Genomic DNA, 27,801 nt, shown 5'->3' on the forward strand with positions numbered 1-27,801 from the left:
TCGTGCCCCCGTCCGGGAGGATCCCACGTGCCACGGAGCGGCTAGGCCCGTGAGCCATGGCCGCTGAGCCTGCGCGTCCGGAGCCTGTGCTCCACAACGGGAGAGGCCGTAGCAGTGAGAGGCCCACGTACCGCAAAAAAAAAAAAACTTTATATTACCATGAGAGCTTCCTCTTCCTCCTCTTCCTTACTTATCTACTTTTAGCAATTCTTATTTCACATTTTGTAAAATTTCCTCTGAGTCACCATAGTCCAGGCTAGTCCTCATGCCCTCAGGCCTCCATTGCTTCAACTACTCCTAGGTCTTTCCTCCTTCCTGCCCTTAATCCACTCCAAAAATCATTTCTGAAATAAAACACCACTTGTTTGTTATTCCCTTGCTTAAGAACCTATAAAGGCTTCCCACTGCTTGCTGCATCACGCTCACACTTCTCAGCTAGGTCTTTAAAAATTCTTCTCATAATTTCATACCAAACTTCTGACCAATTTAATTTCCTACTTACGTCCTAGCACTCTCCCTCTGCTCTAGGTTAGTGGGGTCTCCTCCGTGTCTTCTGAACATGCAGGCAATGCTTATTCCAGCTCTTGCTGCCCTGCCCCAGTATAGACTATAGTTCTACCATGTTTATAAGGCCTGGTTCCAATGACATCTCCTCCCTAAAGTCTTTTCCATTTTGATCTCTGCTTATCCTCATTTACTGTTACTTTTCTATAACACTGATCTCAGATGCATCCTCACTGAGTGGCGGTGGCACAGTGGAGAGCACATGCTTCACCTAATGGGGCAGCTGCCCTCTGTAGCCCCAGGGAAATGCAAGCCAGTTGTTGCAAGAGTTCCCAACTGACTTTCACGAGAAATCAGGATTTTTTTTTTCTTCTTGAAATCTCCTCATTTTTAAATGTTGGCCGTTAATTTAAAATCTTTAGAACATTGTGTGGCAAACAAAATCTATAGGGCTGGGTATAGCCCCAGGGCTGTCGTTTTGTTCCTTCTGCTTTAGAGTTTGTATACCATCTAGTTTAAGACTTAAATATTCTCTAGTTGTTTGACATGTTCTATTTCTGTCTTCCCAACCAAGATATCCACTCCAGCAACCTGACCTTATCCATTCTGAGCATCTGTTGCTGAACCTAACACAGCGTTAGCAAAAAATAATCATCACTTAGTTGATTCATGCATAAAGATATATTTAAGGAGCTTACATGGTATGTAATGCACAAGACATCACAATTTTTGTTTTCTGGTTTCTTTTATTGTTTTGTGAAATATGTCTTGGGAAATATCGTGTTTTCGTCATGGCGCCGATTCCCATATTCATCATCAGTTTTGTATCCCCGCTTGTTGGTTAGTCACAGTGTGACACAAAACCAGATTTTTCTATGGAAAGAGGCACAAACCATGTTGCTTTTATATTTTATTAATGATGCTTGCCGTGGAATGACATGTAATGACATGTAATGACATGACATCTTTAGATAATCTGTAGATAATTACAGTACTTGGCATGTATTAAGAATGCAACAAATCACAGTATTTTTACTTTGCGTAACCAGGAGACATGTGCCTTCTGCAATTATGGCTGAATTCTGTTTTCAAATCAAGATTATTCTACCCTGTGGTATGAAATATAATGTTGTAGGTTTTTCATCAAGTATGGAAACTCACTATTCTTGCTTTGCATACCACATACTTTCACAAGATAACTTCCTATTTGCTGTGATATCATCTCAGCCGTAAGCAAAGATATTCCACCCTGAACAGTTACCATTAGACATGAGTAACTGTTTGACTCATATTGATTTGGACTGAAAAGAGGAACATATTTGACTAACACATGGGCACCACTGTAACTCTTCAAACAGGATTTGAAGGCCACAAAGAAGACATCTTAAGATCCTGGTTAAGCTCTGTGATAGCCTTCGACTTGGAGAGGTGAAAAGTGCAGGGACCTAACAGTATTGCCTCCTTTTACTTGTGAACTGTGGTCTCAGCCCCATGGTAATCTTTTTCATGGTGATGTGATGAACATAAGGACATCGCACAGATCCACACCCTTGTCTCTTCGTGCTTCGTTGTAGGTACTCAGCGTGCCAATGCCCGTGCTCCAGCCCCTTACAAGCGAGACTTTGAAGCCAAACTAAGAAACTTTTACAGGAAGTTAGAGACTAAAGGATATGGACAAGGCCCAGGGAAATTAAAGTAAGTCAAAATAATACAAACCCCAGGATTTGTAGATGGCGAAAAGATGGGATGCAATTTGGAATGTAGGAAATGGATTGATTAGGGATGACCAGCCTTCGTTTTAGTCGGCGTAATTATTTGGGCACGTGTAAATTACAGGATCATCTAAAACATAGTTCTTGAATTAAGCACTATTAAACTTACGGTTTTAAAACAGACAGGAAAGAGATGACCATGTTTCACATAAAAATAAGGCAATTAAAAGCTGATTTATTTTGTTCTCCTGAAAAGTACCTCTTGGTTGACTTATATCGCATATTCATTAGATATAAGGCTGTCACCGTGTCTTGTATTGCACGTCACTGTCTCCTGGGCTGACCTGAGTGTAGGACTACTGCTCAGCTCTGTTTCCTTCTGTGAAGTAAGCTTAACTTGTCCAACGGAATATGTCATGAATGTTGTTTCTGCCTGTCTTTATCCACCTCCCTTTAAATGGGGAAATTGAAACATCATCCTGTTGTTTGGCCTAGAATTATCTGAACTTCCTACTTACCCATACTCCCTTCAGCCCCACCTCCACCCCTGTCCCATGTCCCCACTAGAGATCACTATGCCACTTGAGAGAGGACAGAGGAGGGAGGGTCTGACTGCAGAAGCGTCGGGACCCGGGTGTGTGAGAGAATTGCCCAGCCCAACAGGCACACGGCTCACTGCCCCCCATGCAGGGCTTGCTCATCTGAACTCACAGGTTCCCCTTTCATCACCCTCGAAAACATCAACCCGCCCCAAACACCGTACCTCTCAGAGCTTCACTTACTAAGGTCTTGCTGATCAAGCTTTCATACCTTCCGCCTCCCTATCATCTCCCTTTCCATTACTATTTGCATTAAGGGAAAATTGACACCTGTTTAAGGGTGACTTAAATTTTCATTGTCACAAGTAGATTAATCAACCACCAGTATCATTCATTTGTATCTGTCACTTAGGGAATCTCAAGATTCACTTAATTTTAAAGTTAAACTAAGGACAACAGGGCTTCCCTGGTGGCGCAGTGGTTGAGAGTCCGCCTGCCGATGCAGGGGACATGGGTTCGTGCCCCGGTCCGGGAAGATCCCACATGCCGCGGAGCGGCTGGGCCCGTGAGCCATGGCCGCTGAGCCTGTGCGTCCGGAGCCTGTGCTCTGCAGCAGGAGAGGCCACAACAGTGAGAGGCCCGCGTACCGCAAAAAAAAAAAAAAAAAAAAAAAACTAAGCACAACAGTAAACTCCACTGCTTTGGAGGACACTGAGAATTTTTTTGTCCTTCTTGTTCTCACTGTTATCTTTCTAGGTACTTAAGAATTGAATTCCTAAGTGCATTCAGGCTTAAAACATTACCTCCTAGGGTTGCTCTTCCTTTCCTAAACAAATGTTTTGTGTGTGTGTGTTGTTTTGTAATCGTTTTCCTTCTGGGATAAATTGATGTGACCATTCAGAAAGGACTCTTGCATTGGTTTTACAGGTCTTAGGTGGGGTGCTCTATTTACCAATGATTCTCTGTTGTAACTTTTGTTAATGCTATTAAGAGTTACAGACAGACGTGTGCTTTATTGCAGATAGCGATGATAGTAAGTCACTCCACTTTTCCCCTAATTAATTGTGGTAAGTGGAAGTTAAATGGCAAGTGCCCAGTTCTGGAAAGATAAAGATTAGGAAATAATCTGTATTTTTCAAATTGTCTTTTTCTGGACAGGTTAATTATCAGAAGAGATCACTTGCTCGAAGATGCTTTTAATCAGATTATGGGCTACTCCAGAAAAGACCTGCAGAGAAATAAGCTGTATGTCACATTTGTTGGGGAGGAAGGGTGAGTAACACAGAGAAGTGGCCTGTGAAGCACAGGCTGTGGCTGCCGGAGGATGTTTCCCCACACTGTCCCCTGCGGTTGCCTGAAACAGGAAATCCTTCTGACGGAAAATGCTGTTCTCATACACTTAAACCTTTCAGTTTTTTTTTTTTTTAAGCTTCCTTTGATTTTTAAATCATTTGACATAAAAATTCTTTGGTAAAAGCTCTAACTGTAGATCATTTTTGAGAGCAGAAACTTAGTTTCGTTTCTTCTCTCCGTAACTCTTTCTCTCAAAGGGAAAACATGTTTGTTTGTTTGTTTGTTTTATTGCAGTATAGTTGATTTACAATGTTGTGTTAATTTCTGCTGTACAGCACAGTGATTCAGTTATACATGTATGTACATTCTTTTTAAAATTATTTTCCATTATGGTTTATCACAGGATATTGAATATAGTTCCCTGTGCTATACAATAGGATCTTGTTGTTTATTCATCCTCTATATAATAGTTTGCATCTGCTAACCCCAAGTTCCTCCCACTCTATCCCTCCCTCCCCCTCACCCCCCACCACCCTGGCAACCACAAGTCTGGTCTCTATGTCCGTGAGTCTGTTTCTGTTTTGTAGATATGTTCATTTCTGTCATCTTTTAGATTCCACATATAAGTGATATCATATAGTATTTGTCTTTCTCTTTCTGACTTACTTCACTTAGTATGATAATCTCTGGGTCAATCCATGTTGCTACAAATGGCGTCATTTCATTCTTTTTTATGGCTGAGTAGTATTCCATTGTATATATGTACCACATCTTCTCTATCCATTCATGTGTCGAAGGACATTTAGGTTGTTTCCACGTCCTTGGCTATTGTGAATAGTGCTGCTATGAACGTAGGGGTGCATGTATCTTTTTTGAATTAGAGTTTTGTTTGGGTATATGCCCAGGAGTGGGATTGCTGGATCATATGGCAACTCTATTTTTAGTTTTTGAGGAAGCTTCATACTGTTTTCCATAGTGGCTGTACCCATATACATTCCCACCAACAGTGTAAGAGGATTCAAAACATGGGCTTTGAGATTTAAAAAAAGCAAGGAATTGCATTTTAACATCTATGATCTTGTTATGTGCACAGGAATACTAAGTAAATCGTACTTCACCTGTTAAATAAGCTCAGTTTCAGAATCACGAATTAGAAACTAGTGTTTGCTAGAGAGTAGGGGGCGTGGGGAGGATGCAGGATGGGCGAAATAGGAGAAGGGGATTAAGAGGTGCAAACTTCCATTTGTAAAATAAAGAAGTCACAGGATGTAATGTACAGCAAAGGGAATATAGTCAATAGCATTGTAATAACTTTGTATGCTGACAAGATGGTAACTAGACTCACAGTGGTGGCCATCTAACAATGTATCAAATTATGGAATCACTACATTGTATACCTGCAACTAAAATGATATTGTATGTCAACTGTACTTCAATTTTAAAAAGATAGAAAAAGAGGAAAAAAGAAGAATCCTTCTGTTCCACCTGGAAATCTCCCCAGCAGTATCTCTTGGGCCTTGGTTCTTATTTCTCTGTCCCCACTTTTTCTCTTTCTTTGGCACACCTACCAAAATAACTACCTGCCATAAACAGAGTCCAGCCTTGTATGACTCTTCCATGAGTGTGCTCATAGAGATAGGGGTTAGGAAATGAATGAGTAAAGACTCCTACACGGTGTTTATTGCATTCAAATAGGCATAACGGTGGTTTTATGACTCTTGAGAAGATGAAAGCTCTCATCTCTCCTAGACCCCTTACTCTTTCCTCATTTCAGGTTTAGGTTTGGAGTCTCAGCACCTTCTTTGTAGACATCACTAGAGTGAATTTTAAAAATACCGCGTGATTGTCTGAACTCGGGTTGTCTTCTCTTTAACTCCTTAACTGCTGTTGATTTGGATCATGTTAAGGCTACCTCTCTCAGTCTTGCCCAGGAATAAAGTATATTAGATTATGGAATCGTAGCAATAATATTCAACAAATTCAGCCATTTGGTTTATGGTTAATGAAATGGAGCTGTCAAAGTATAAAATAGGGCTTCCCTGGTGGCACAGTGGTTGAGAGTCCGCCTGCCGATGCAGGGGACACGGGTTCATGCCCCAGTCTGGGAAGATCCCACATGCCGTGGAGCGGCTGGGCCCGTGAGCCATGGCCGCTGAGCCTGCACGTCCAGAGCCTGTGCTCCGCAACGGGAGAGACCACAACAGTGAGAGGCCCGCGTACCGCAAAAAAATTTTTTTTAAAGTAGAAAATAATTCACATGTGCTAGTAGAACTAGATAATAGTAAAATTGAGATTTAAAATTAGGCCTCTTGTCTTCCATCCAGGATTCTTAGAACAGCACTGGGATTTAGGCAAAACTCCTGAACTCTGATCTGTCTGAATTTTTTCCTACCCATGGATCTTTTCACTATTCCAGCTAGTGACGGATAACTTCTCTTGTCACATATAGTGTTGTATAGTCTCCCAGCTGTGACTAGATTAAAGTAAAATACTACATGGGAAAACAATATAATGTGACAAAGTTTGGGAAGGTTGCCTGAGACTTGAGCCTTTTGTTGCTGACAAGCCTTAATGGTTCTAGCTTTTGTTAGTTGCCTTAAAGATGCAGGTGGGCAATTGAAAATGAAGGCAAATGTTTTTAGCCTAATCACAGGTATGCATGGGATTCCAGGTATTTCCTTACATAACTAGTCTGGTTTGGATGAGAATACTTTTCCTCCCCCAGAACTCCAGCTGCCTTTCTTCTTTGTTGGACCACAGTTTGTTGAGATCTCAGAGATGTAGGCAAGCGTCTTTGGAAACCCTGGTACTTAGGTTTGAATAGAACAGATGCTGTCATGCTTGGTCATCCTAAAGCTGTCTCCCCATGGTCTGGACTGACATCCATTCCTAGGAGGAGGCCCAGGCAGAGTGGGGCCTGAAACCTTATTTAATTGCCACTAATGTCCAAATGTTTCCTGCCTCCATTTCTTGTCTTCTTCCTGTAACCCTAGAAGGAAAATAAGAGGGAGGATATTTTGAGGTGTGACCTCAGCCCTCAGGGACAATCTCTTAATCAGGCCCCTCTGCATATGGTTTTTTGAAACTGGAATGGGGCCAGATAACTTCTGGTCTCATGGCTTTATCATGTCAGTATCATACATATAGATTGTTAGATATAGACTTTATTTTGCTATTAAGGCATTGGGAACACATAATACTATTTTGAAAGATTAACGCAGTATGCTTGCTAAAAAATTGAAACCTCAAAACAACATAAAATTAAGAAGTTATTTTAGCCTTTGTCATCTTACTACATTAAAATTAAAGATCATAACATTTCTTTCTGAATTATAATAAATACCCAAAGAGAAAAGCTACCTAGGTTTTTCTATGGAATTGTGAAATGGAGCTGAAAGTTTTCTGGTCACTTTTCCTTCATTAATTTTAATGCCCTCAAAATGTGTCATTTTGTAAGTTCTTCATGTCTAGCTCTAGTAATAGGTATTAAAAAACGTATATGCCTAGTGCCCAGATGTTGGCTTGCAATATCACTCTTCAATAAAAGGGACTAGGGCTCCTTGGAGAAATGGGTGATTCTAGGACTGGGGCAGGAAATATACAAGACAGCACCTGAAGCATCTTGTGCCAGAAAGTATAGAGGAGCTCAGACAGCTCACAGTGATGTCAAAGGGACACAAGAACCAACTGAAAGAGCTGCCAGTGGTCAAAGGTGGAATAATTGGAGCAAAAAAATAAAGTAGTATTGGATTAGAACCCCAAAGTATAAAATAAATATCTATGTACTGATATAAATACACAATTGAATAAATAAATAAATAACAGTAGACAAATTTGTGCAGATTTCCAAATAATTCTGCATAATTCCCTGCTCCTTAATTGTGAGTTGCACATAGTGACTTTCTTCCAAATAATACAGTATGAAAGGGGGAGAAAGAAGTTAAGTCTACAGTGGAGAAGCCTGACAAACACACAGCCAGGTGATCAAGGCTAAAATCTAAAATCAACAGTGATATATCCTGTTGATAGTATGTACCCTTGGTATGATGTGATGAGAATGACACTTTACTGTCTTCCTCCCAAAATCATGTAACACCAGTCTAATCAGGAGAAGACATCAGATAAATCCAAATTGAGGAACATTCTACAAGATTACCTTATCAGTGCCCCTTAAAACTGTCAAGGTCATCAAAAACCAAAAGCATCTAAGAAACTGTCACAGCCAAGATGAACCTAAGGAAACATGGCAATTAAATGTAATGTGGTATCCTGAATGGGATCCTGGATCAGTAAAGGGACATTAAGCAAAAACGAAAGAAATCTGACTAAAGTATAGGTTTTAGTTAATAATCTATCAATATCAGTTCATTTTGTAACAAATGTACTGTACTTTATGTAAGATGTTGATAAGAGGGAAACTTGAGTGTGAGGTATATAAGAATTCTCCCTACTGTCTTTGTAACTTTTCTATACATCAAAAACTAATCTAAAATAGAACATTTATTAAAGAAAGCATAGAGTCAGGATTTGGGGAGATTTAGAGAATGTTTCCCTGAACAACTTTTCTTATTTCTTTGCTGTCTGATGAGTGATTGCCACCAGGGTAATTTTTGGTATGTGTATACTTCCTTTTGCACTTGAGGTCAGGAGAGTAATAAGTATAGAGATACAGTTCATTCTGTGGAAGGAATTAGTAGAGGTATTGATTGGTATGTATAGAGTATTATTTTGTGTTGCTAAAGTCAACTTTGTTATCTGTGAGGGAATAATACTTTGCAATTCTTATTGATACCATCTCACTGATTGTATTTTCTACCTGTCATAATCAGGGTCTTTATTTATAATAGAGGGGGCATAAAGAGAAAAGGATTTATTTTTAAGAATAATGCGTCTGCCTGCCCTCCAAAAAGGTGTGAATTAGCAGATTCACTCAGAGACTGCAGCTCTGCTTTAAGATGTTTCTTTGCGTAGGTCTTGACACATGATATATAGGTTGTTCCTGAAATGGAAGAGCTGAGTCAAGAGAAATGATGGGAAATGTTATAGTCATAAATTTACAGGACGACTACAAATTCCATGTGAGGTAGAATTAACCCCAGAATGGTAGAGATGCCTGTATTCAATTAAAAATACAAAAATAAATCTAGAATCTATTAATGTAAATATACTAGTTGACAGCTAATTATTATATCTCGCTAAAATAATGCTTCATGTTATGCTTGGCTTTTTTCTGAAAAGCAGACGGTTTCTAAGCAAAACACTGTGATTTAATTTGGTCAGCGCTGAAGGTTTTGTTCTAGTCATTAAAATCTCTACCCAACTTAATTTGGTTATCTGCTCTTCCAAAGTGGGGAAGAGGAGAAGACAGCAGTGGTGGAAGAGCTTGGAAACTGAGTCATCTTGACTGAATGTGGTGGGAAATTGCGTACTCTAGTTGCCTCTTTCTGTTGTGCTTCTGTCCGCCTAGAAGTTGCTTCTTTAGGAAGGGAGCCAGTAGAATACCGCATATTCTCTAGTGTATTATTTTCTTCTAAATGTGTGGTGTCAGAACTTAGCTAGGCAGACTGTTGTGTTCTGATGGGACATTTGGGGCCATTCACTTCTTTTTATTTTTTTTTTAATTGAAGTACAGTTGATTTACAATATTGTGTTAGTTTCAGGTGTACATTCACTTCTTAGTACCCAAAACAAGTCAGGAAATAATGGCCTGGATAAAGAGAGGATGTTTACACTGTGATTGCCTCGCCTCTTTTTTTTCCTCCATGGCCAGCTCTATAAAAGGCACCTTTCTTTAGGAAAGAATGAGTTCATTATATGTAAGGTGCCATTGATGTGACATTAGTCATCTGTCTTGCAAAGCCACACTTGGACTAGGGAGGGGATGCGTGCAAACAGTTTTAGTTTGGGGGTTTAAGAACAGGTGCGCTCTTCCTGTGATATTTCTACTTAGACAGATGAAAGCAACTAGGGAGGATGAGATCTGAAAGGTTTTCTTGGGTCCCTGCTTATAAAATAACCAGTAGCTGTTAACATCTGACTGATCTAGAGGTTGTTTGGGGTCCTGGGCTTGATCATTTATTCCTCAGCAATGTGTAAAGCTTCAAGTGAAACTTTATGGTGCTGCTTGTTTTCTTCTAAAAAGAGACACTTGCAGGATAACCTAACTGATCCCTACCATGCTGGAGAAGGGTGCTTCTGTATCTAGGCTTTGGCTTGGTATCCCCAGGTATAACTTTGTCACACTGATGGCTCACAAAATTCCTTACTCACCCATCAGGCCTTCTTCAATGGCTCAAGAACCAAAGCCTTGCTGCTATAAGTATCTGAGGCTGAATCAGGTGTGTAGGCCATTTGTGCCTGAACCAACTTGTAAGAAAGCAGAGTCTTCCAGAAAACTTGTAGGAAATGATAGTGAGACTTCCCAATGGCACCATCCTCTTGCATTTTATAGTCTACTTCCTTTGGAATACTTGGTGAATTTTAGTTGAAAATAAAGAACAGGAGAATAAAACTATTTATTTTAACAAATACTGGCTGCTACTAACAACTCGGGTGGTGTCAGCCCAGCAACGGGATGGTGTTTAAAATGCCTCATCGGCACTTCATGGGGCTCAGAACGACATTGCCACCCTAAGGACATCTGTGCTTATTCCGAAATGGCCTCAGATGCAGCTGTTGTGTGGCTACACACCCGTTGTCCGGAGTTTCATTATTTCCATGCCAAGTCTTTAGCTGTGGAACCAACCTAACTGGCAGAACAGGAATGTAACAAATGAGCCCTGTGATATGAGTCATATTAACTATTTATATGGAAGAGGTTGCTAAGACAGGAAGCGCATGCGTAAGGTATCCTGCTGGGACACGTCTTATTGAATTAGGTAGACATATGTAATGTGTAGTCAACAACCTGCCCTCAGATATGCGGTTCTAAATTTCAGATTATAATCAAATCAAACTTTGAAAACTGTCTTGGCTTTATAGTGACTCTATCAGTGCTGCTAGAGTTAAAAAAACAGCAGATAAAAGCCTGAGCAGTTGAGGAAGATACATTTCCCTCCTAGAGGAGCTGCTAGCTTTGTTCTCTCTTGGGAAAAAAAGGAGTTTTACTTTTCAACTTAACTCCTCAGGGGACATTCATTGTATCTTTAGCCAGATTTAGTTATCATCATGAAAAAGGAACCAATCAGTGAGGTCCATCTTTGTTGTTTTAACAAACTCTACCATATTAGAAGATATTAGACTTGGAAAAGACAAGGAGCAAGCTTTCTAAGCATAATTCACTTGAGCGATTTCTGACAGTGTTTGCTAATCGGGTTGTCTCTTAAGGACTGGCATGACCTATTAATGCATTGAATATAAGGCAGACTTGTGCAAAACTGTTCACTCCGCTAGATGTGAAATAACAATGTAAATTATGTTGATTTCCTTTAGAGAGCATCAGACAGCTCCACTCAGTGATTCAACAATATAAACTGATCCCCTCCTATGTATCAGGCTAAGTACTCAGGATCCAGAAATGAGAAAGACATAGTCCCTGCCCTCAAAAGGGTTACAGTTTAGATGTGTGTCTGGTGGGAGGCAGACAATTATAAGACACTCTGCTAAGTGCGGTATTATTAAAACACTGAGAGCTGAAGCTCAGTGAAAACCTGCTGTTTCTAACTGAATGCCACTGTTTAATTTTAAGCAGCTAAAAACCCATTTTACTTATACCAGTTGTCTCTTTGTAAGAAAACTGACTCACAGAGTGTTTGGCTTATGTTTCAGCTGTCTGTGACCCTTATCCTCGTGTGCCTTGATTGTGTCTGAAGGTTTCTGCAGAGCAGGGACCCCGCAGGCCAAGGCTCACTCACGGTCTCACCCTAGGGTGTGTGCAGCTCTCCTGGAGGTTGCATACACCCTAGGGTATCGTTGTCATTTTATCTTGCCTTGAAGTGATCCTCACTAAAGAAGAGGGTTTAGGGTAAGTCAGGTTTTTTAATAAAGCAGCATTTTCCTCCTACTTTCTTCTGTAGCAGGGGTTGACAAACTTTCTCTGTAAAGGGCCAGATAGTAAATATTTTAGGCTTTACAGACCATACATTCCCTGTTGCACGTACTCAACTCTGCCATCCTAACAGGAAAGCAGCCCCAGACAACACATAAACAAATGGGCGTGGCTGTGTTCCAATAAAACTTTATTTACAAAGCCAGAGGGTGGGCCAGATTTGGCCCTCAGGCCATAGTTTGCCATAAGCAACATTGTTTTGCTTATGAGCATTTAAAATTTATTGAAGGGTGAGCTGTAAGGAGTAATGAACATTACGCTTGGGATCAGGAAACCGGTGTCAAGACCTGGATCCTCCACTGCAGCTTTCATTTGATACAAGTCAGTGATTTCCTTCAGCCCCAGTCTTCTCAATGAAATGAGGGGATGGGCGAAATGACTGTTCAGATACTATTGATGGCATTCTCTGTTTCTGAAGAGACACAGGGGTCTGAAATTCACCATCGATAGGAAATTTAGAGATGTTTTGCACCCACAGGGATCCAGGTAGACAGACTGGAATCACGAACTCAGTCTCACAAAGTGAATTTTAGTAGGAAAACTATAACGTCTAGCACTTAGGTTTTAAAAAGATACAGTGAGGGGCTTCCCTGGTGGCGCAGTGGTTGAGAGTCCGCCTGCTGATGCAGGGGACACAGGTTCGTGCCCCGGTCCGGGAAGATCCCACATGCCGCAGAGCGGCTGGGCCCGTGAGCCATGGCCGCTGAACCTGTGCGTCCGGAGCCTGTGCTCCGCAACGGGAGAGGCCACAGCAGTGAGAGGCCCGCGTACCGCAAAAAAACAAAACAAAAAAGATACAGTGAACGTGCAGACAGTATGGGAGAGTCCTAGGTTAAAGAAGCATAGGTGAAAGGTTTGAGCTGATGACTAGTTCATGATGAGTCAACAGAGTCAAGTGACTGCCCCACAAGGCAGAGTGACATTAAGCTGCATTAGTGGGGAAAAGTTCCAGGAAAAGAGGTCAAGGGCCCTTTCTAAGTTTTTGTTAACGAGACCACACCTTGAGTGTTGTGATCAGCATAGACACCGCCCCCTTAGGTCAGACTTTGACACCTGGAGACTGTCCAGAGCAGAGGACCAGTGTGGTGAGGGAATTCCCTACCCTGCATTGAGAGGAGGTTGAAAGAAGTGTCTGTGTTCATGAGTGAGGAGGGGGCAGGGACCAAGGATATGGAAACTGCTGAACTTAGAGTTCTTGTAGAAAATGACTTTTGAAAAAAAATTTACATCTTTAGCATCTAGATTAATACCCAAAACATAATAGGCACTCAAATATTTGTTGAAAGAAAACCTCTAAGTATGTGAAGAACGTTCAAGTGGAAAAAGTATTCTACTTGTTCTTGGTGGCGTCAGAGACCACAACGAGGACAGTGGAAGGAAGCCACGAGACGCTGCCTTGGTCTCGGCACCAAGAGGGGTAGCCTGCGTCACTGTACCTGGCAGGCAGCCAGAGGGCTGCTTTGGGAGCCCCCCTAGGGTGATCTGAGCATAGTCCCACAGTTCCTGGCAGCCACAGTATATTCAGCTGCCCCAGAAGGCAGTTCTGTCATGTCACCTTAAGGCCTCTCTGGCCTTGAGCGTCTGCTGTGTTTGCATTTTTCTGTACACATAGGTTTCTTGTCAGTCTGCACTCATATCTCCTAAAGTGCAGTGTGGACTGGTGAGGTGTGACATGATTGTAGCTATTCCATAGACTGACATTTTTTATTTTAATATTTATGTGTTTCTTTTAATGTGTATTAGAAAAGATATAAAGCTAGCACATCATGATTCCATCAATATTGTATAAGACAAGGCTACATTGGAAAAGCAAGTAAAGCTAGAAATATTAAGGAAATGGCAGTGCGTGCATCGCAAAAATTGAGAAAGTAGTTAGGTGGGTAGCTGAGGTCTGTTCTAAGTAAATTCTATTAAACTCTTGTCTAAGACATATAAAAGCCATTTCACTTTTCTTACTAGTATTCCAACTCCCTCTTCTACCTATAATAGGATGCTTTTCTCTATCACACAATCCCATCACCACCCAAGACTCAGATGATTTCTTTGTCATTAAAAAAAAAAAAAACAAAACAGTAATGCCCACTGGAGGAAATTCCATAAGAGGAAAAAAAATAGAGTGAACAAAGGAAGTCTTATAAAATCCCACCACCCCAACTTATCTGTAGCTTTCATTCCCCCTTCAGAATTCCTTCCTGTCTTTGAACCCTTGTGTAAACTTTTTATCATAGGGTAGATGTACTTTACATTTTTCATTTTAAATTGAGCATATCAAATTGCTTTATTGCAAACTCCTCTTTGCTGTGTTTTTTGCTCCAGCATTTTTGGCCACTTGTCATTCCTCAAACCTCACACAATAATTTCTCAAAATTTACTTTGACCCTGATTTCTTTGTAAGTAAAATGGAATTTACACTGTAGTTCAGGCGCTGGAGTTTCAGCCTCTTCTCCAAATACCTTACCGACGAAGCTTTAGACACCCTCACTTTTCTTGTTTATAGTTTTCCGTGGCATTTTATCATTTAAAGTTTTCACGTGAACCCTATCATTCCATCTTTTGCCTCTGATCTCCCTAGGAGGTCTTGTATCTGTAATACCCTCTCACCAATCCCCTAAAGTCTCTTTCCTTCCCATTTAAAAGTGTTTCAGAAATCCATGAGGACTCCATGTCCCATGGATGTATGTAGCTGATGCCCTCTGGTTTAACCTGCTTAAATAAAGCATTCCCACTGTACTCTCTCTCCCCATAACCTGGCTCTGGGCATTTCAATTTACCTTTTTCTGCATATTTATACAATCAAATTATTAGCATACTGCCTATCTCATCCATTATCTGATATGTAGCTTTAGTTTTAGATATGCTCCATATAAATGTCCATTACGTTATTTTGGGTCAAAACATGTTTGAGATCAGGAATCATGATCATTCTGTCCAGTGTTTTGGACAATCCTGGTGTGTGGATAATTAGACTTCTAAGGAGTATTCTGTAGAAAGTTGAGCACTGTAGAAAATGTGTCTAATAAATAGAAAAAGATAATAACTGGTTGTTCTTTTTGTGAATTTTTTAAAGGCTGGATTACAGTGGACCTTCCAGAGAGTTTTTCTTCCTGGTATCCAGAGAACTCTTTAACCCATATTATGGCTTATTTGAATATTCAGCCAATGACACATACACAGTACAAATAAGTCCCATGTCTGCTTTTGTAGACAATCACCATGAATGGTAAGTATTTTTTTTTCTCCAACGCTTTTCTTCAGCTGATTTTCTGTGATATTAGTTTTTATAGGAACCCACACTTCTTTTTTAAACATTTTTTCCCTTGGAGAAAATCATATTTTCAGTTAACTGTCTCATTTGACTCCTGTTTGTGTTGTCAAATTTAATATACAGGCAGTCTCCAAGCTAGGAATAGATTATGTTCCATAAGACCAATTTTAAGTGAGTTGGGTAGAATTCAAAAGGTTTTTTCCACTGAAGGAAAGTTGCGGGTGATGTTAGGTTCCCAGCAAGACCCTAAATCCCTCTCTGCAGCTTTGGGCCACTCTGAGATCTGACGGGGGCAGGTGGGGGTGAGTAGGAGAATGTCCTGACCCAGAGGTCAGGCAGCTTAAGGAGCAGCCCTTGGGGAAGTGGCTAACACTGGGGGAGGGGCAGAGCAGCTGGGCTGTTGGTGTTCTAGGGGGAGGGAGGGCGGGAGGATGGGGTGCCCTGGAGGAATGGGAGGTGGAAGAGAATGCTGGCAGGCAGGCAGGCAGGAGTGCGGAGTCACAGCAGTGGCCCCTTACCCTAGTGACTGGTTCAAGTTTGTAGCCAGGAATTGCCCCTTTCCTAATTTCTCACACAAAACCAAGGAAAACTGGGCTAGGATTCCCATCTGGGAATTATTTATTCTGAAAATCCCGAATTGCACTCTTTTTATGACATTTATTTTTACATGCCTGCATTTATAGACTTGAAGTATCTTTATAACCCCTGTTTGCTTGTTCCTGTTCATTTTCACTATAGTAACAAAAAAGAGAACATGAGTACGACTCATGGAAACAATTTCTTTGAGTCATGAGGTTAATATTGGTGGGTGGAGGGCATTAAGTTTTAGGACTTATTCTTCAAATTAACTTCCGTTTAACTACAATTTGGAGTCCTCCTAAGAGTAGCTATGGCAGCTATACTAACATAAGTGGATAAAGAAAAACAAAGCTGCTGGACATTCATCTTAAAATGGTTGCCTAACACTAAAATTACAAATGAATAGTATGGACCTCAGTGTGGATTTACGCTTTCGGAAGGCATCAGGCTTCCAAAGAGCTAGAAACTTGAATACTTCCGAAAAAGAAAATACATGTACATCTCAGCAAACCCAGTCGTGACAGATATATTTAATAAAATTTCCGAAGTGATTCAGTATAGAATTGAGCACTGAAATTTTAAAGAACAGAATGTCCCATGAGGAAACTCCCTCAAATGTACACATGCATAATTCTTGGATTGTGAGTTATCAAGAGAGGGGTTTGAGAGAGAACAGAAATAGGAACTTTCTCACTCTGAGACTGGGCTTTTCCTCAAAAGGGAATTGCCACTAGGTTTGCATTAGAGAAATCCTGCTAATATTCATGCAAGCAAACTACAAGGGGACAACATTTTCCCCACCACCACTGGTCTCATTCTGTCAACATTTCTTGGAAGTGATATAGGGAAATTTCACTGCCATGCTAACAGGAAATTCATGTTGGCCATGTAGGGTGCTACATGGTGGACATTACTGACACGGGGTGAAAGTGGAGCAGTATCTCTCTGAACATCAGAGTGAAACAGATTTCTTCTACAAGGAGATGTGACTATCAGCCTAATGAAGACCCAGCCTGCAGTGCACACAGACTCTCATGGACAAACTTAGATGATTAGAGCTGGAAAGCATTCTTGAGAGCAAATTGAACCGTTCAGAAATTGCTCCATGGGGCTTCCCTGGTGGCGCCGTGGTTGAGAGTCCGCCTGCCGATGCAGGGGACACGGGTTCGTGCCCTGGTCCGGGAAGATCCCACGTGGGGCCCGTGAGCCATGGCCGCTGAGCCTGCGCGTCCGGAGCCTGTGCTCCGCAATGGGAGAGGCCACAACAGTGAGAGGCCCGCGTACCGCAAAAAAAAAAAGGAAAGAAATTGCTCCATGATGTGTAAGCCATCTCCTGCTTTTCCTTCACAGGTTCCGGTTCAGTGGTAGGATCCTTGGTCTTGCACTAATTCACCAGTATTTGTTGGATGCCTTCTTCACACGGCCCTTTTATAAGGCTCTTCTCAGAATGTAAGAGTGTTTTTATTGCTTATGTAATTAGCATGTAAAGCATGTAATATTTCCTTTATCAAAAGGGGTCTTTTGACAATGTCATTTATCGGCTCACTATCTCAAATCTATTACTTAATAGTGATTTAGATTTCTGAAACTAATCAACTAATATAATTTCAAAAGTGGTTACTGGATTTTTCCAGCTTCTGTTCCTTTATTCCTGTCTTGCTCCCAAAGGCTTAGTTTTGCTCCACTCTGAATAATTCATTCTCATTTGTTGCTACACATGTGTCTTCAAAACACTTGTACTTCAAATACAGTGCTGGAATTCCTGTGGTATTAATGCCGATTATTAATAGAATAGTTGTGGCTTAGTCTTGGTGACTCACAGCCCCCCATCTTTCACAAGATGCATTTTACATTTTGCTTTATGCAAACTTTCAACTGTTTATTCTTGGTTCATATTTTCATTCTCTTTTTTTTTAAATGTGTTTGTTTGTTAGAGGTGTGCAATATTTTTAAAGTCTCATATTTATCTTGAGATCTCTCTATATGCAAGACAGTCATTTACGATGGCAGATGAAAATTTAGCATTCACAGAATTTTTTCTTCATTGTTAGCACAATGAAAGATTGCAATTATTGTGAAATGTAGAGCAAACAGTTTCTGTCCTAGAATCAGTAGTCATTTTCAAGGATGAACAGAAGAAGGCAACTATCTGTGAGGGTAGTAGCTCAAACTTGCAATGAGAAAACACAGAATGATTGCATGGCTCTGACCAGCTCATTCCTTAACCAAGGCCATGTATCTGCTTTCTGTCAAAATGGAAGCCTAGAGCTCAATTGAAAGCAAAGTATTTCTAATAGTTCTTAAAGAGGGTCAGTAGGAAGACCTTTGCCATCCTCCCTTTTGGTATATGGACCGATGAAGTCCTGGGCACCTGGACACTGACTTCTGCCTCTCTGGTTCTTCTGGCCCATTTGCACCTTCCCATTTCATTGCCTTATCTCTCATTTTCCATTTAAGCTTCCTGAAAGAGTAGTCTACACTGACTGTTGACACACCCTCAACACATTTTAGCCTGGCTTTTTTTCCCACCAATAACCTATGGAAGCTTTTAAAGAATGTTTTTTAGTCTTTATCTTAATAGACCATTCTGCTGCTTTTGATACTGTTGACCCCTCCCAACCCCACCACCCATTTCTCTTGCGTTCTTCCTTCACTGGCCTATGTGACACTGTGCTCTCCTGGTTCTCCTTTCACTTTTATGCCTCCTTTGTGGATGTCCTGACTTGCCCTTAAACCTTGATGTTCCTGAAGCTTCCATTCTTGTCCCCTTGCTTTCCTCTCTCTGTGTGCTCTCATGGGCTATCTCTTTACCTGTCTCATCTACTCTCCAATCCGCACCCACAGACATGATCTCCCTTGAGTCGTAGGCTCAAGTGGTCAACATTCCACTGAATATCTCCTCTTGTATGTCTCACAGGCACCTCAGAATCAACATGGTTAAAACTAGACTCATCAATTTCTCCTGACCTAAAAATGTACCTTCTCCCTTATATGCCCAGTCACAGATCAAGGTGCCAACATTCTCAAGTCACTCTGGTCAGAAATTGGGCGTCATCCTCAAACAGAGATGGTGAATACACAGCACAATTTCTTCTCTTCCCCACCTCCCACCCCATTCCCATGGTACAGGTCACAAATCATTTAGGTACTTTTTCCTGCTGAACTCGTTGTGGCCTCAGGAATTTTTCAACTTTTGGCCCTCAAGACTGCCAATGAATCAGAGTTGTCTTGTAACTTGAGTTCATTTGCCATCCTGTTTTAGATATACTTCTTTATACTACCCAGTAAAACCATTTATTAATTTCCACATTCACCTCCTAAATAATTCTTAAATTCATCTTCTCTACCCTAATAGCTGTGCCCTAATTAAAATCCTTATCTTATTTTGGCCAGATTACTGTAGTGATCTATTAATTGGTTTCCACCCAATGATTACCGCCCCCCCCCCCAATTTTAAGTAATCCTCAACACTGCCACTTCCAGAAGAACAATTTAAAGTCACATCTCATGTCTCACCATGTCATTCCCTGTTTTAAAACCTTTCAGTAGTTCTGAATCACCAAGCTCCTTAGAATGACGTTCAGACCTGCTCCCAGCTACCTTTCCAGCCTCATTCTCTAGACATTATGTCTTGTGGTTAACTCTGGTGCTGCCAGTATGCTTGGAAAATCTGTATACTCCATCCCTTTGTGCTTTGTTCAGGTTGTCTTCTTCTCCTGTCTCTCTTTTTCCCCTTCTTCTCCTTTTCATCCATTCCCCTTTACCTCTCTAGCTTGAAACATCCTGCAAACTTTAATATAGGTATCATCTGCTCCAACAGGCTTCTTCTAAATCTCCAGGTCAAAGTAAATGCTTTGCATGTTTGCTGTGGGAGGTCCCTATATCTACCTTATCTTTTTTTTTTTTAACTGAAGTGTAATGTACATATAAAGAAGTGCACTAATAATAAGTGTTACCCACCCTAGGCTATCACTTATCACCTTACGTTAACTTATCTATTTGTGTCCCTGTCTCTCCCACTAGACCATTAGCTCCTTGAGGGCAGTAACTGTTTATCAAGTAGCTATTAAGATACTTGGCACATACTTGATGCCTAATACATGTGTAGACTGAACTAAACAAAATGGTCTTTGAAATTGGGCTGATGGGAGGAAGTTTCAAGACAACTAAAGCAAATCAATTGCTACCATCTTACAACAGGGTCATATAATAGTAACTCCACTTCATGTAGATCTTCTCTTAGAAAACCATTATAATTGTAGAGCAATTCTGTAGCTTTCAGTTTTCAGAATCACAGAAAGAATAAGAACCATGAAGAAAAAAGGGACGTATGTGAATGTGGATCACAGAATCTAGTCTTTTAAAAAAAAAGTTAAAGTACAGTATAGAAACATATGAAGAATTTCTAATTAGGAGAATGATAATTTAAGATTGTATAACATAGCCAAAGAATACTGAACCCAAGTGGTCAGCTCGAGTTCCATTTCCAGCTCTGGCGTTAATCGTGGGTGACTGTGCAAACGGCAGCCACTCTTTGCACCTCCAGTTCTGTGTCTTAAAAGACAAAACAAACTGAGTGATTCCTAAGGCATTTTATATATCAGAATTTTTCAATTTTATGTCATATTTCTGAATTATTTCACTGGTTTGGTTACTAACTTTGACGAAGAACATTCCAGAAATCACTGCCTGTTTTAGTTGATCTTGTTCTTGTCATTATTTCTTAGTTTCTTTCCTCACAACTCTGGGTTTTTGCTAATAGCCATGACTACATTTTTTTTTTCTGTTTATCATCTTAGTCTCTGTGACCTGAGTGATCTAGAATACCTTGATGAAGAATTTCACCAGAGCCTGCAGTGGATGAAAGACAATGACATCCATGACATCCTGGACCTCACGTTCACTGTGAACGAAGAAGTTTTTGGGCAGGTCTGTGTGTGTAATAACTGGTGACTAAGTGTGGTAATTGAAGGCTATTGGTTGGTGAAGAATTAATTCAGTGGCCTAAGATCAGATGCTTATTTATTTGTGGTTGGTTGGGTGGTTTAAACCCAGGTTTATGTACAGTTACAATATTCTTGGTTATAAAGGTTATTCTAATGCCGACTTCAGATTAAAATTTTCTAATTTGTAGACTGCACTATTTGTATGTTGTAAACAATCTTTTTATTTCCAACTAAAATATCCTCATAAGATATTAGAATGTGCCTTGTACCAAATACAGTTTTTAAATATCCATGCTACCCCAGAGTTGAATATTAAATTATTTAATTGGCCCTTGTACTTACCTCTCATTCATGTTTAACAACTGAAATGGATTGTTTTTTTTTTTTTTTTTTTTTTTTGCGGTACGCGGGCCTCTCACTGTTGCGGCCTCTCCCGTTGTGGAGCACAGGCTCTGGACGCGCAGGCTCAGTGGCCATGGCTCACGGGCCCAGCCGCTGCGCGGCATGTGGGATCTTCCTGGACCGGGGCACGAACCCGTGTCCCCTGCATCGGCAGGTGGACTCTCAACCACTGCACCACCAGGGAAGCCCTGAAATGGATTGTTTTGAAGCTGAGGGAAAGTAAATAATATTTTGGTGAAGGTTTGGAAACATATTGTTTTTTTAAAAAGTTGGTAGAAGAGTTGGTCAAAAGATTTTCAGAAATTATATGCTAATTCATAATTAATATTCTTAGTTAAACATTAATACTTGGCTGGTCTCCTGAATTTCATATTTTGGAAAAGAAGTTCTCAGTTTAACATTCGCTTGAATGTAATTCTGCTTCCTTAAGGTAAACGTTTACCTAAATATTGGCTTTCTATATGTAGTTGATTGTGAATCCTAAAGGAATTTGTGAAAATGTCTTTTTGTCAAACATTCAAATAGCAGTGGGACAGAATCTGGAGCCCTTTTGTTTCCATTTAAAAGACTTATTTGTTTAATCAGGATTTAAAGCTTAACCTTGCAACACATATATATATATTTTTTGCGATATGCGGGCCTCTCACTGTTGTGGCCTCTCCCGTTGCAGAGCACAGGCTCCGGATGCGCAGGCTCAGCGGCCATGGCTCACGGGCCCAGCCGCTCCACGGCATGTGGGATCTTCCTAGACCGGGGCACGAACCCGCGTCCCCTGCATCAGCAGGCGGACTCTCAACCACTGCGCCACCAGGGAAGCCCCACAACACATACATTTTCAACCACTGAGGCTCTCAGACGTCTGCTCATTACTTAGCTTTCCCTGAGCATCAGTGGGTGCCTGGGCTCTGTGCTGGTGCCACACACTCTGCCTGTGGGATGTACCCGGGCCAGGGCAGAGACAGGTAGCTGGCTGATTCCAGCTCATTGGTAGCAGTGGTCTTACAACATCAAGAGTATTGCTTTATGGTCAGTCCTTTTGTTTTTTAATCGCAGATTACCGAACGAGAGTTAAAACCAGGGGGTGCTAACATCCCAGTCACCGAGAAGAACAAGAAGGAGTACATCGAGAGGATGGTGAAATGGAGGATTGAGAGGGGTGTCGTGCAGCAAACAGAGAGCTTAGTGCGTGGCTTTTATGAGGTAAAGACAATCAGCAGGAGTGGGGTTCTCAGTCTGATGTCAGCAATACCTTGGTCCACTTCACTGTACTTCATATGTGTGCAATATTTCCATTTCTCTTTGGTATATTTACCGTTGCTATTTCAGTTCAAACACTTCAACAATTTTTCCTGTGTGTTTTAAGAACACAAAAAAAGCTTATTGCCCTGTTACAAGAAATCACTGAAATAAAATGACCTGCATTCAAATAGCATTTGACGATTTAATGACCACTAATAACATTTAAGTCACGCATTTTACTCATGCTTAGATATGTGTAATCAGATCTCATGCCTGATATGTGAAATGATCGTATCTGAGGGTCAGAATGAGTTGTAACAAGTATTCCATATGACTTCTTCTGTGAAAAAGCCATAGCTAAAATAAAAATAAACTGTGAAAGTGACTGGAGCACTAGATCTTCTCCCAAAGAGAAAAAAAAACTGGATTAATCAGTGACCAATTATAAAACAAAAATTCTGTTGAAAACCTCATCAACCTTGTACTAAAAATATATTTATAGAGAGCTTTACATGTTTTAAAGCGCCTCCACAGAATACATCCATAGTATTCCCAACACTCCCTGTGCCCTCCTTTTCTGATGAGGCTTAATTATAGCTGAGGCTTCTCCAGGTTCTTAAGCCATGTCCTATATTTTTTTTATTCCACAGGTCGTGGATGCCAGGCTGGTATCTGTTTTTGATGCGAGAGAACTAGAACTGGTCATCGCAGGCACAGCTGAAATAGACCTAAGTGATTGGAGGAACAACACAGAATATAGAGGAGGTGAAATTTGACTTATAGATGGCTGGATTTAAAGTTTCAGATTAGAGGGAAGCAAGCGGTTTGGCACGTTGGCCTGGATCCAGGACAGACAGGGGCACTTGCACTCTAATCATAGGTCTGATGCAGGCTCCTTTGAGACCTTGGGCAAGGTACATGCCCTTCTTTCCCTAGCTACCTCATCTGTCAAGTGGAAGGAGAGCTGTTTACACACCATCTAAGGATGTCGTAACTCTTAATTGTTAGTGAAGGAATGTGGCCATAGGAACATCAATTAATGGTTTTATGGTGGTGTTAGTGAAGCACCAGGGAGCTCATACCCAGCTGGTCAAATTCCACCTATTCTGCCTTCATCCTCAAACCTGAAGAGGCATACCCTCTGAGCTTCTTAATGAACAAACACAGTTTTTCTACATTTCACTTGAACTGCTTACCAGTTGTAATTCACAGTTGAAACACATGAATGGAGTAAGATATGGTTCTCAGATTTCAAGTTTCTTGAACAAGCCCTTCTAAAATTCAAGCATTAAGTTCAACTGAAAAGGAAACTGCTGTAAGGTTAGTTAAAAACTACACACGTCACCAAATGGGAAGTTTTAGGACTCGCACTTCTGTAGATCAATACAACTTTTCAATTAGTAATTGGCATCGAAGCCTGTGACATTTGCTGAATCAAGACGCATGGAAAGGGACCTGATGCTAACCCAGAGTTAAAGTTTTATGCCATACTTTTAATCAAAGAAAGAATACATTTTCTGAAATTTATTGTAGTGCTATAAAGTGTTCAGAAAGTCGTGACAAATGACAGTTGGTTTTTGTTTTTGTTTTTGAAGTCAGAATGTAAGAGGTTAGCAGTGGTTCTGAACTTGGAGAGTGAAGAATACAATCTTTAAGTCACTGAATTAATCACTTAGACTAAAATGAGAGCTGAGCAGTTCTCCAATTATCTGTAAATTGAAACAAAGATTTAAAAAAAAACAATTAAAAAGTTTGGAGTAGAAAAAATACCTTAACGTTGGCTCAGTTGCTTTTGTTTTGGCCTCTGCTTGGCTCTTCCAGCCCATCACTGTTGCCCTGGGCTGGCCTTGCCCGTCCATTTTCTCTGAAAGATGATATTAAACTGCAGTGTCCATTGCTGCTATTTCTGAAGTCCAGTTGCTGTAATAACTCTTTTCCAATTGGCCCCGTGTATAATCCAAATATGACCTTGGCTATTATAACTTTTTTAACTATTTTCACTAACTAGAACACAGTTTCTCCAACATGCTACATAACTTACATCTTACCATAAATGCTATTAGCTCATTCCTCCCCCCCCCCCGTCCCCAAACCCCAGGAGATTCTAATAGCAATGCCATTCATCAAGTCAGCCAGTTTTGTATTTACACAGTATAGACTTTTATTCACTGTATATGACTAATCGAGTACCTATTTCTATGGTTATTGTCAGTCTTATCAAGTGAAATCCTTGAGAGGAGAGGGCTGGGGGGAGGGGGCAGGAAAATGGCGACATGCCCAGCTGCCATGTTTGCTAACCCAGCTACTTGGCACTGAATGAAGGGGCGGCTTTGCTGCCATTTGCCATATGTTCACAGGGCAGCTGTTTCTAGAGAATAGGATGAGACATTTTCACTCCTCCTCCTTCTCCAAATGGTTTGGCACAGACAGCAAAGGAGAGGCATAAAAGGGCTGATTCAAAGGGTCAGAAAACTTTAAAGCTATAAAGAGCCAACGCACTTATTTTATAGATTAGAAAAGTATTTGCTCAGCACCAAACAGCTGGTCTTTGCCAAAGGCAGGACAAGGAGCCGATGCATCTCCGTGTCCAGTCTAGTTGTATTTACGCTTCATTTGGATCCCTTTCTTCTCCAAGGGCATCGCTGATCAAATGGTAAACAGTAAGGCAAGATTCTCCCCAAATCCTACAGCCACGGAAACATATGAGGAAAAATTTGAATGAAAATGGTTTCTACCTACCTTCTATTTAGGACTTAACTGCTGCTGACTCAGAATTAGAGTAGCTCTCTATACATTGAATATGTCAGCTAATTGGTTTGAATCACTAACTGTGCCTTAATCCTCGTCAACCTTCTCTCTGAACTTAATTTTTCTCGGCAGAAGGTTTTAGAATCCACAGTTACTTCCTCAATCCACCTGTGGGATGATACTTTTGACATTTTATTAAATTCTAGTAAAGTATGGAATAAAAGTAACATTTAGGTTGATGATTGAGATTTATTTGTTGAAGGAGTTAAAGTAATAAACTTATTTTCCCTTTTTATTAATAAAAAGTAATTTGCTTTTAAAATATGAACATAATATATAGTTTTAAAATGGTTTGCAATTATATATTGATTTGAATAATTATTTGATTTATGTCTCTCCTTTACCAGAAGCCCTGTGAGGGACTATTTCCTTTGCCATTGTCCCCCAAACTTAGGACACTGCTTGGCATAGCAGCGCTAGAAAATTATTTCTTAAATAAATGACCAAAAGGGTTAAACATTTCCAGTAACAGCAGTTATATTTTTCAGAAACGGTATGGTTAAAATAACTCATTTGTTTTCTTCCCTCCGCTAGCTTCATTTAGTGACCACTAAATGGAAACAGAGGTTTCTTGGTTTCATTTAGTGTTTTGTTTAACTTCTGACACTCATGTGATCACATTTACAGTGTAATTCCTTGGTCTTAAATTATAAATAACCTTTAACGAATCCAAGATGATGATTTATGTCTGGGGGTCTTTTGTCGACTTGCCAGTGTCGTGGTGACTTAAGATAGAAAACTCAAAGTAACACGGGCTTTCATGATTGCTTTGATAGGATATCATGACAATCATATTGTAATTCGGTGGTTCTGGGCTGCAGTGGAAAGATTCAACAATGAACAACGACTAAGGTTGTTACAGGTAAGATGCCATCAGTTCATCTTTTTAATGCATTAATATAGTTATTTTTGAAATTGCAAATTTTTAATAACTGCTAAGTATACTCAGTAAATACATTTAGGTTTATCTACATATTCGGGATATACTGTCTTCAGACTCTCCTGACTGTGTGGGTCTGTGGTTCCATCACTATGCAGAACATCCCCAACCTAGTCCAAGCATGTCATTAGAGTTGTGAGGAAGTACCGACTCCCATCCAAGAATCCCAGCAACAGCGTCTGCCTTTACAGCAGTTGGATCCCTTCCACAAGAGGTCCCTGGGTACTCTGCAGGCCAGCATCCCTGGCAACTGAAGGAGATAATCTTCAGTCCCTTAAGAAGTGACCCAGTTCCTTGATAAAGAGTCCTCTCTTTTCTTCCATCTAACATTCCACAAATTTGAGATAATATTGAAGTTTAAGAATACTGGGAAAACTAACTCATTTTCTTGTGGTGTTTATAGTTATACAGGGCAATTGCTGGTTGGTTGCAGCTAAAGAAATATCAGACATGAGGAAGCCTTTTGGTCACTCAGGCAAAGCCTTACCAGTAGGCTGGATCTTGGCTCCTTTGGATCACAGATCTGGGTCTCAAATTTGCAGGACGAGAAGTTCTCTTTGTTTTTCATTCACCTCAGTTCGATCAGGGACTAATGCTGAGTTGACTTAGGTTCATCGATACGCCCACTTTATTAATCTCGAATGGGAAGTATACATGGTTTGAGCTTCTAAGCTGGTCAGCTGTACAGGACGCTGTATCTTCTACAAATCCTCCGCATCCCCTTTCTCTTTATAATGCTCTGTCCTTCCTTGGTATTCTACAGCTCTTTGCCAGAATTCTCGTGTTACAGCTATTCTATGTCTATAAAGTTTTATCTTGTGAGCTTTTCCACCAGTGAGCAGCAGGCTGCTCTTCCCCAGCACCTCTGCACATGAACGATGTCAACCTTGCCTGGAGCCTGGTCTCTTGGCTTCACCTTCTCCTTCTGTTTTCTTGGGTTGATAGTTTGTTACAGGCACATCCAGCATTCCCTATGAAGGATTTGCTTCTCTCCGAGGGAGTAACGGCCCAAGAAGATTCTGTGTGGAGAAATGGGGGAAAATCACCGCTCTTCCCAGGTAAAGTAGAAGATACTTCTTTACTGTCACTACAGTGTTCTAGGTAGGACCTTTAGCGTATATATATATATATTGATTTATTACCATTTTTATGCTGAAAGTTTGGGAGAGTGGAAAAAACTTTTAGAATGAATTTACCTCAGATTACCTTTTTAAATGAAGGAAAAAAGGTCTTCCTGGTCATACTTGGAATACATACATACATATCTTTTTTTTATTTTTATTGGAGTATAGTTGCTTTACAATATTGTGTTACTCTCTACTGTACAGCAAAGTGAATCAGCTATACGTATACATATATCCCCTCTTTTCTGGATTTCCTTCCCATTTAGGCCACCACAGAGCACTGAGTAGAGTTCCCTGTGCTATGCAGTAGATTCTCATTAGTTATCTATTTTATACATAGTATCAATAGCGTATATTCATACGTACATATCTTAAAATACAAAACGCAACAGAACCAAAGCAC

General features: G+C 40.5%; 1 protein-coding gene across 2 annotated transcripts in view; it reads left to right on the forward strand.

Moving 5' to 3' along the window:
- Window positions 1–27,801, forward strand: part of HECW2 (HECT, C2 and WW domain containing E3 ubiquitin protein ligase 2) — a gene marked incomplete at both ends in the record, with an annotated part of 244,574 nt that overhangs the window by 200,714 nt on the left and 16,059 nt on the right. For both annotated transcript variants that reach the window (XM_082657673.1, XM_082657672.1), the window contains 9 exons: window positions 2,079–2,199; window positions 3,914–4,027; window positions 15,163–15,315; window positions 17,290–17,388; window positions 20,739–20,868; window positions 22,341–22,487; window positions 23,177–23,291; window positions 26,111–26,196; window positions 27,220–27,332. In XM_082657673.1, coding sequence (XP_082513799.1) covers window positions 2,079–2,199; window positions 3,914–4,027; window positions 15,163–15,315; window positions 17,290–17,388; window positions 20,739–20,868; window positions 22,341–22,487; window positions 23,177–23,291; window positions 26,111–26,196; window positions 27,220–27,332 — 1,078 coding nt within the window. The remainder of the gene's footprint in view (window positions 1–2,078; window positions 2,200–3,913; window positions 4,028–15,162; window positions 15,316–17,289; window positions 17,389–20,738; window positions 20,869–22,340; window positions 22,488–23,176; window positions 23,292–26,110; window positions 26,197–27,219; window positions 27,333–27,801) is intronic.

Source organism: Grampus griseus, assembly GCF_964374135.1.
Source record: "Grampus griseus genome assembly, chromosome: 7".
NCBI classification, from domain to species: domain Eukaryota; kingdom Metazoa; phylum Chordata; class Mammalia; order Artiodactyla; family Delphinidae; genus Grampus; species Grampus griseus.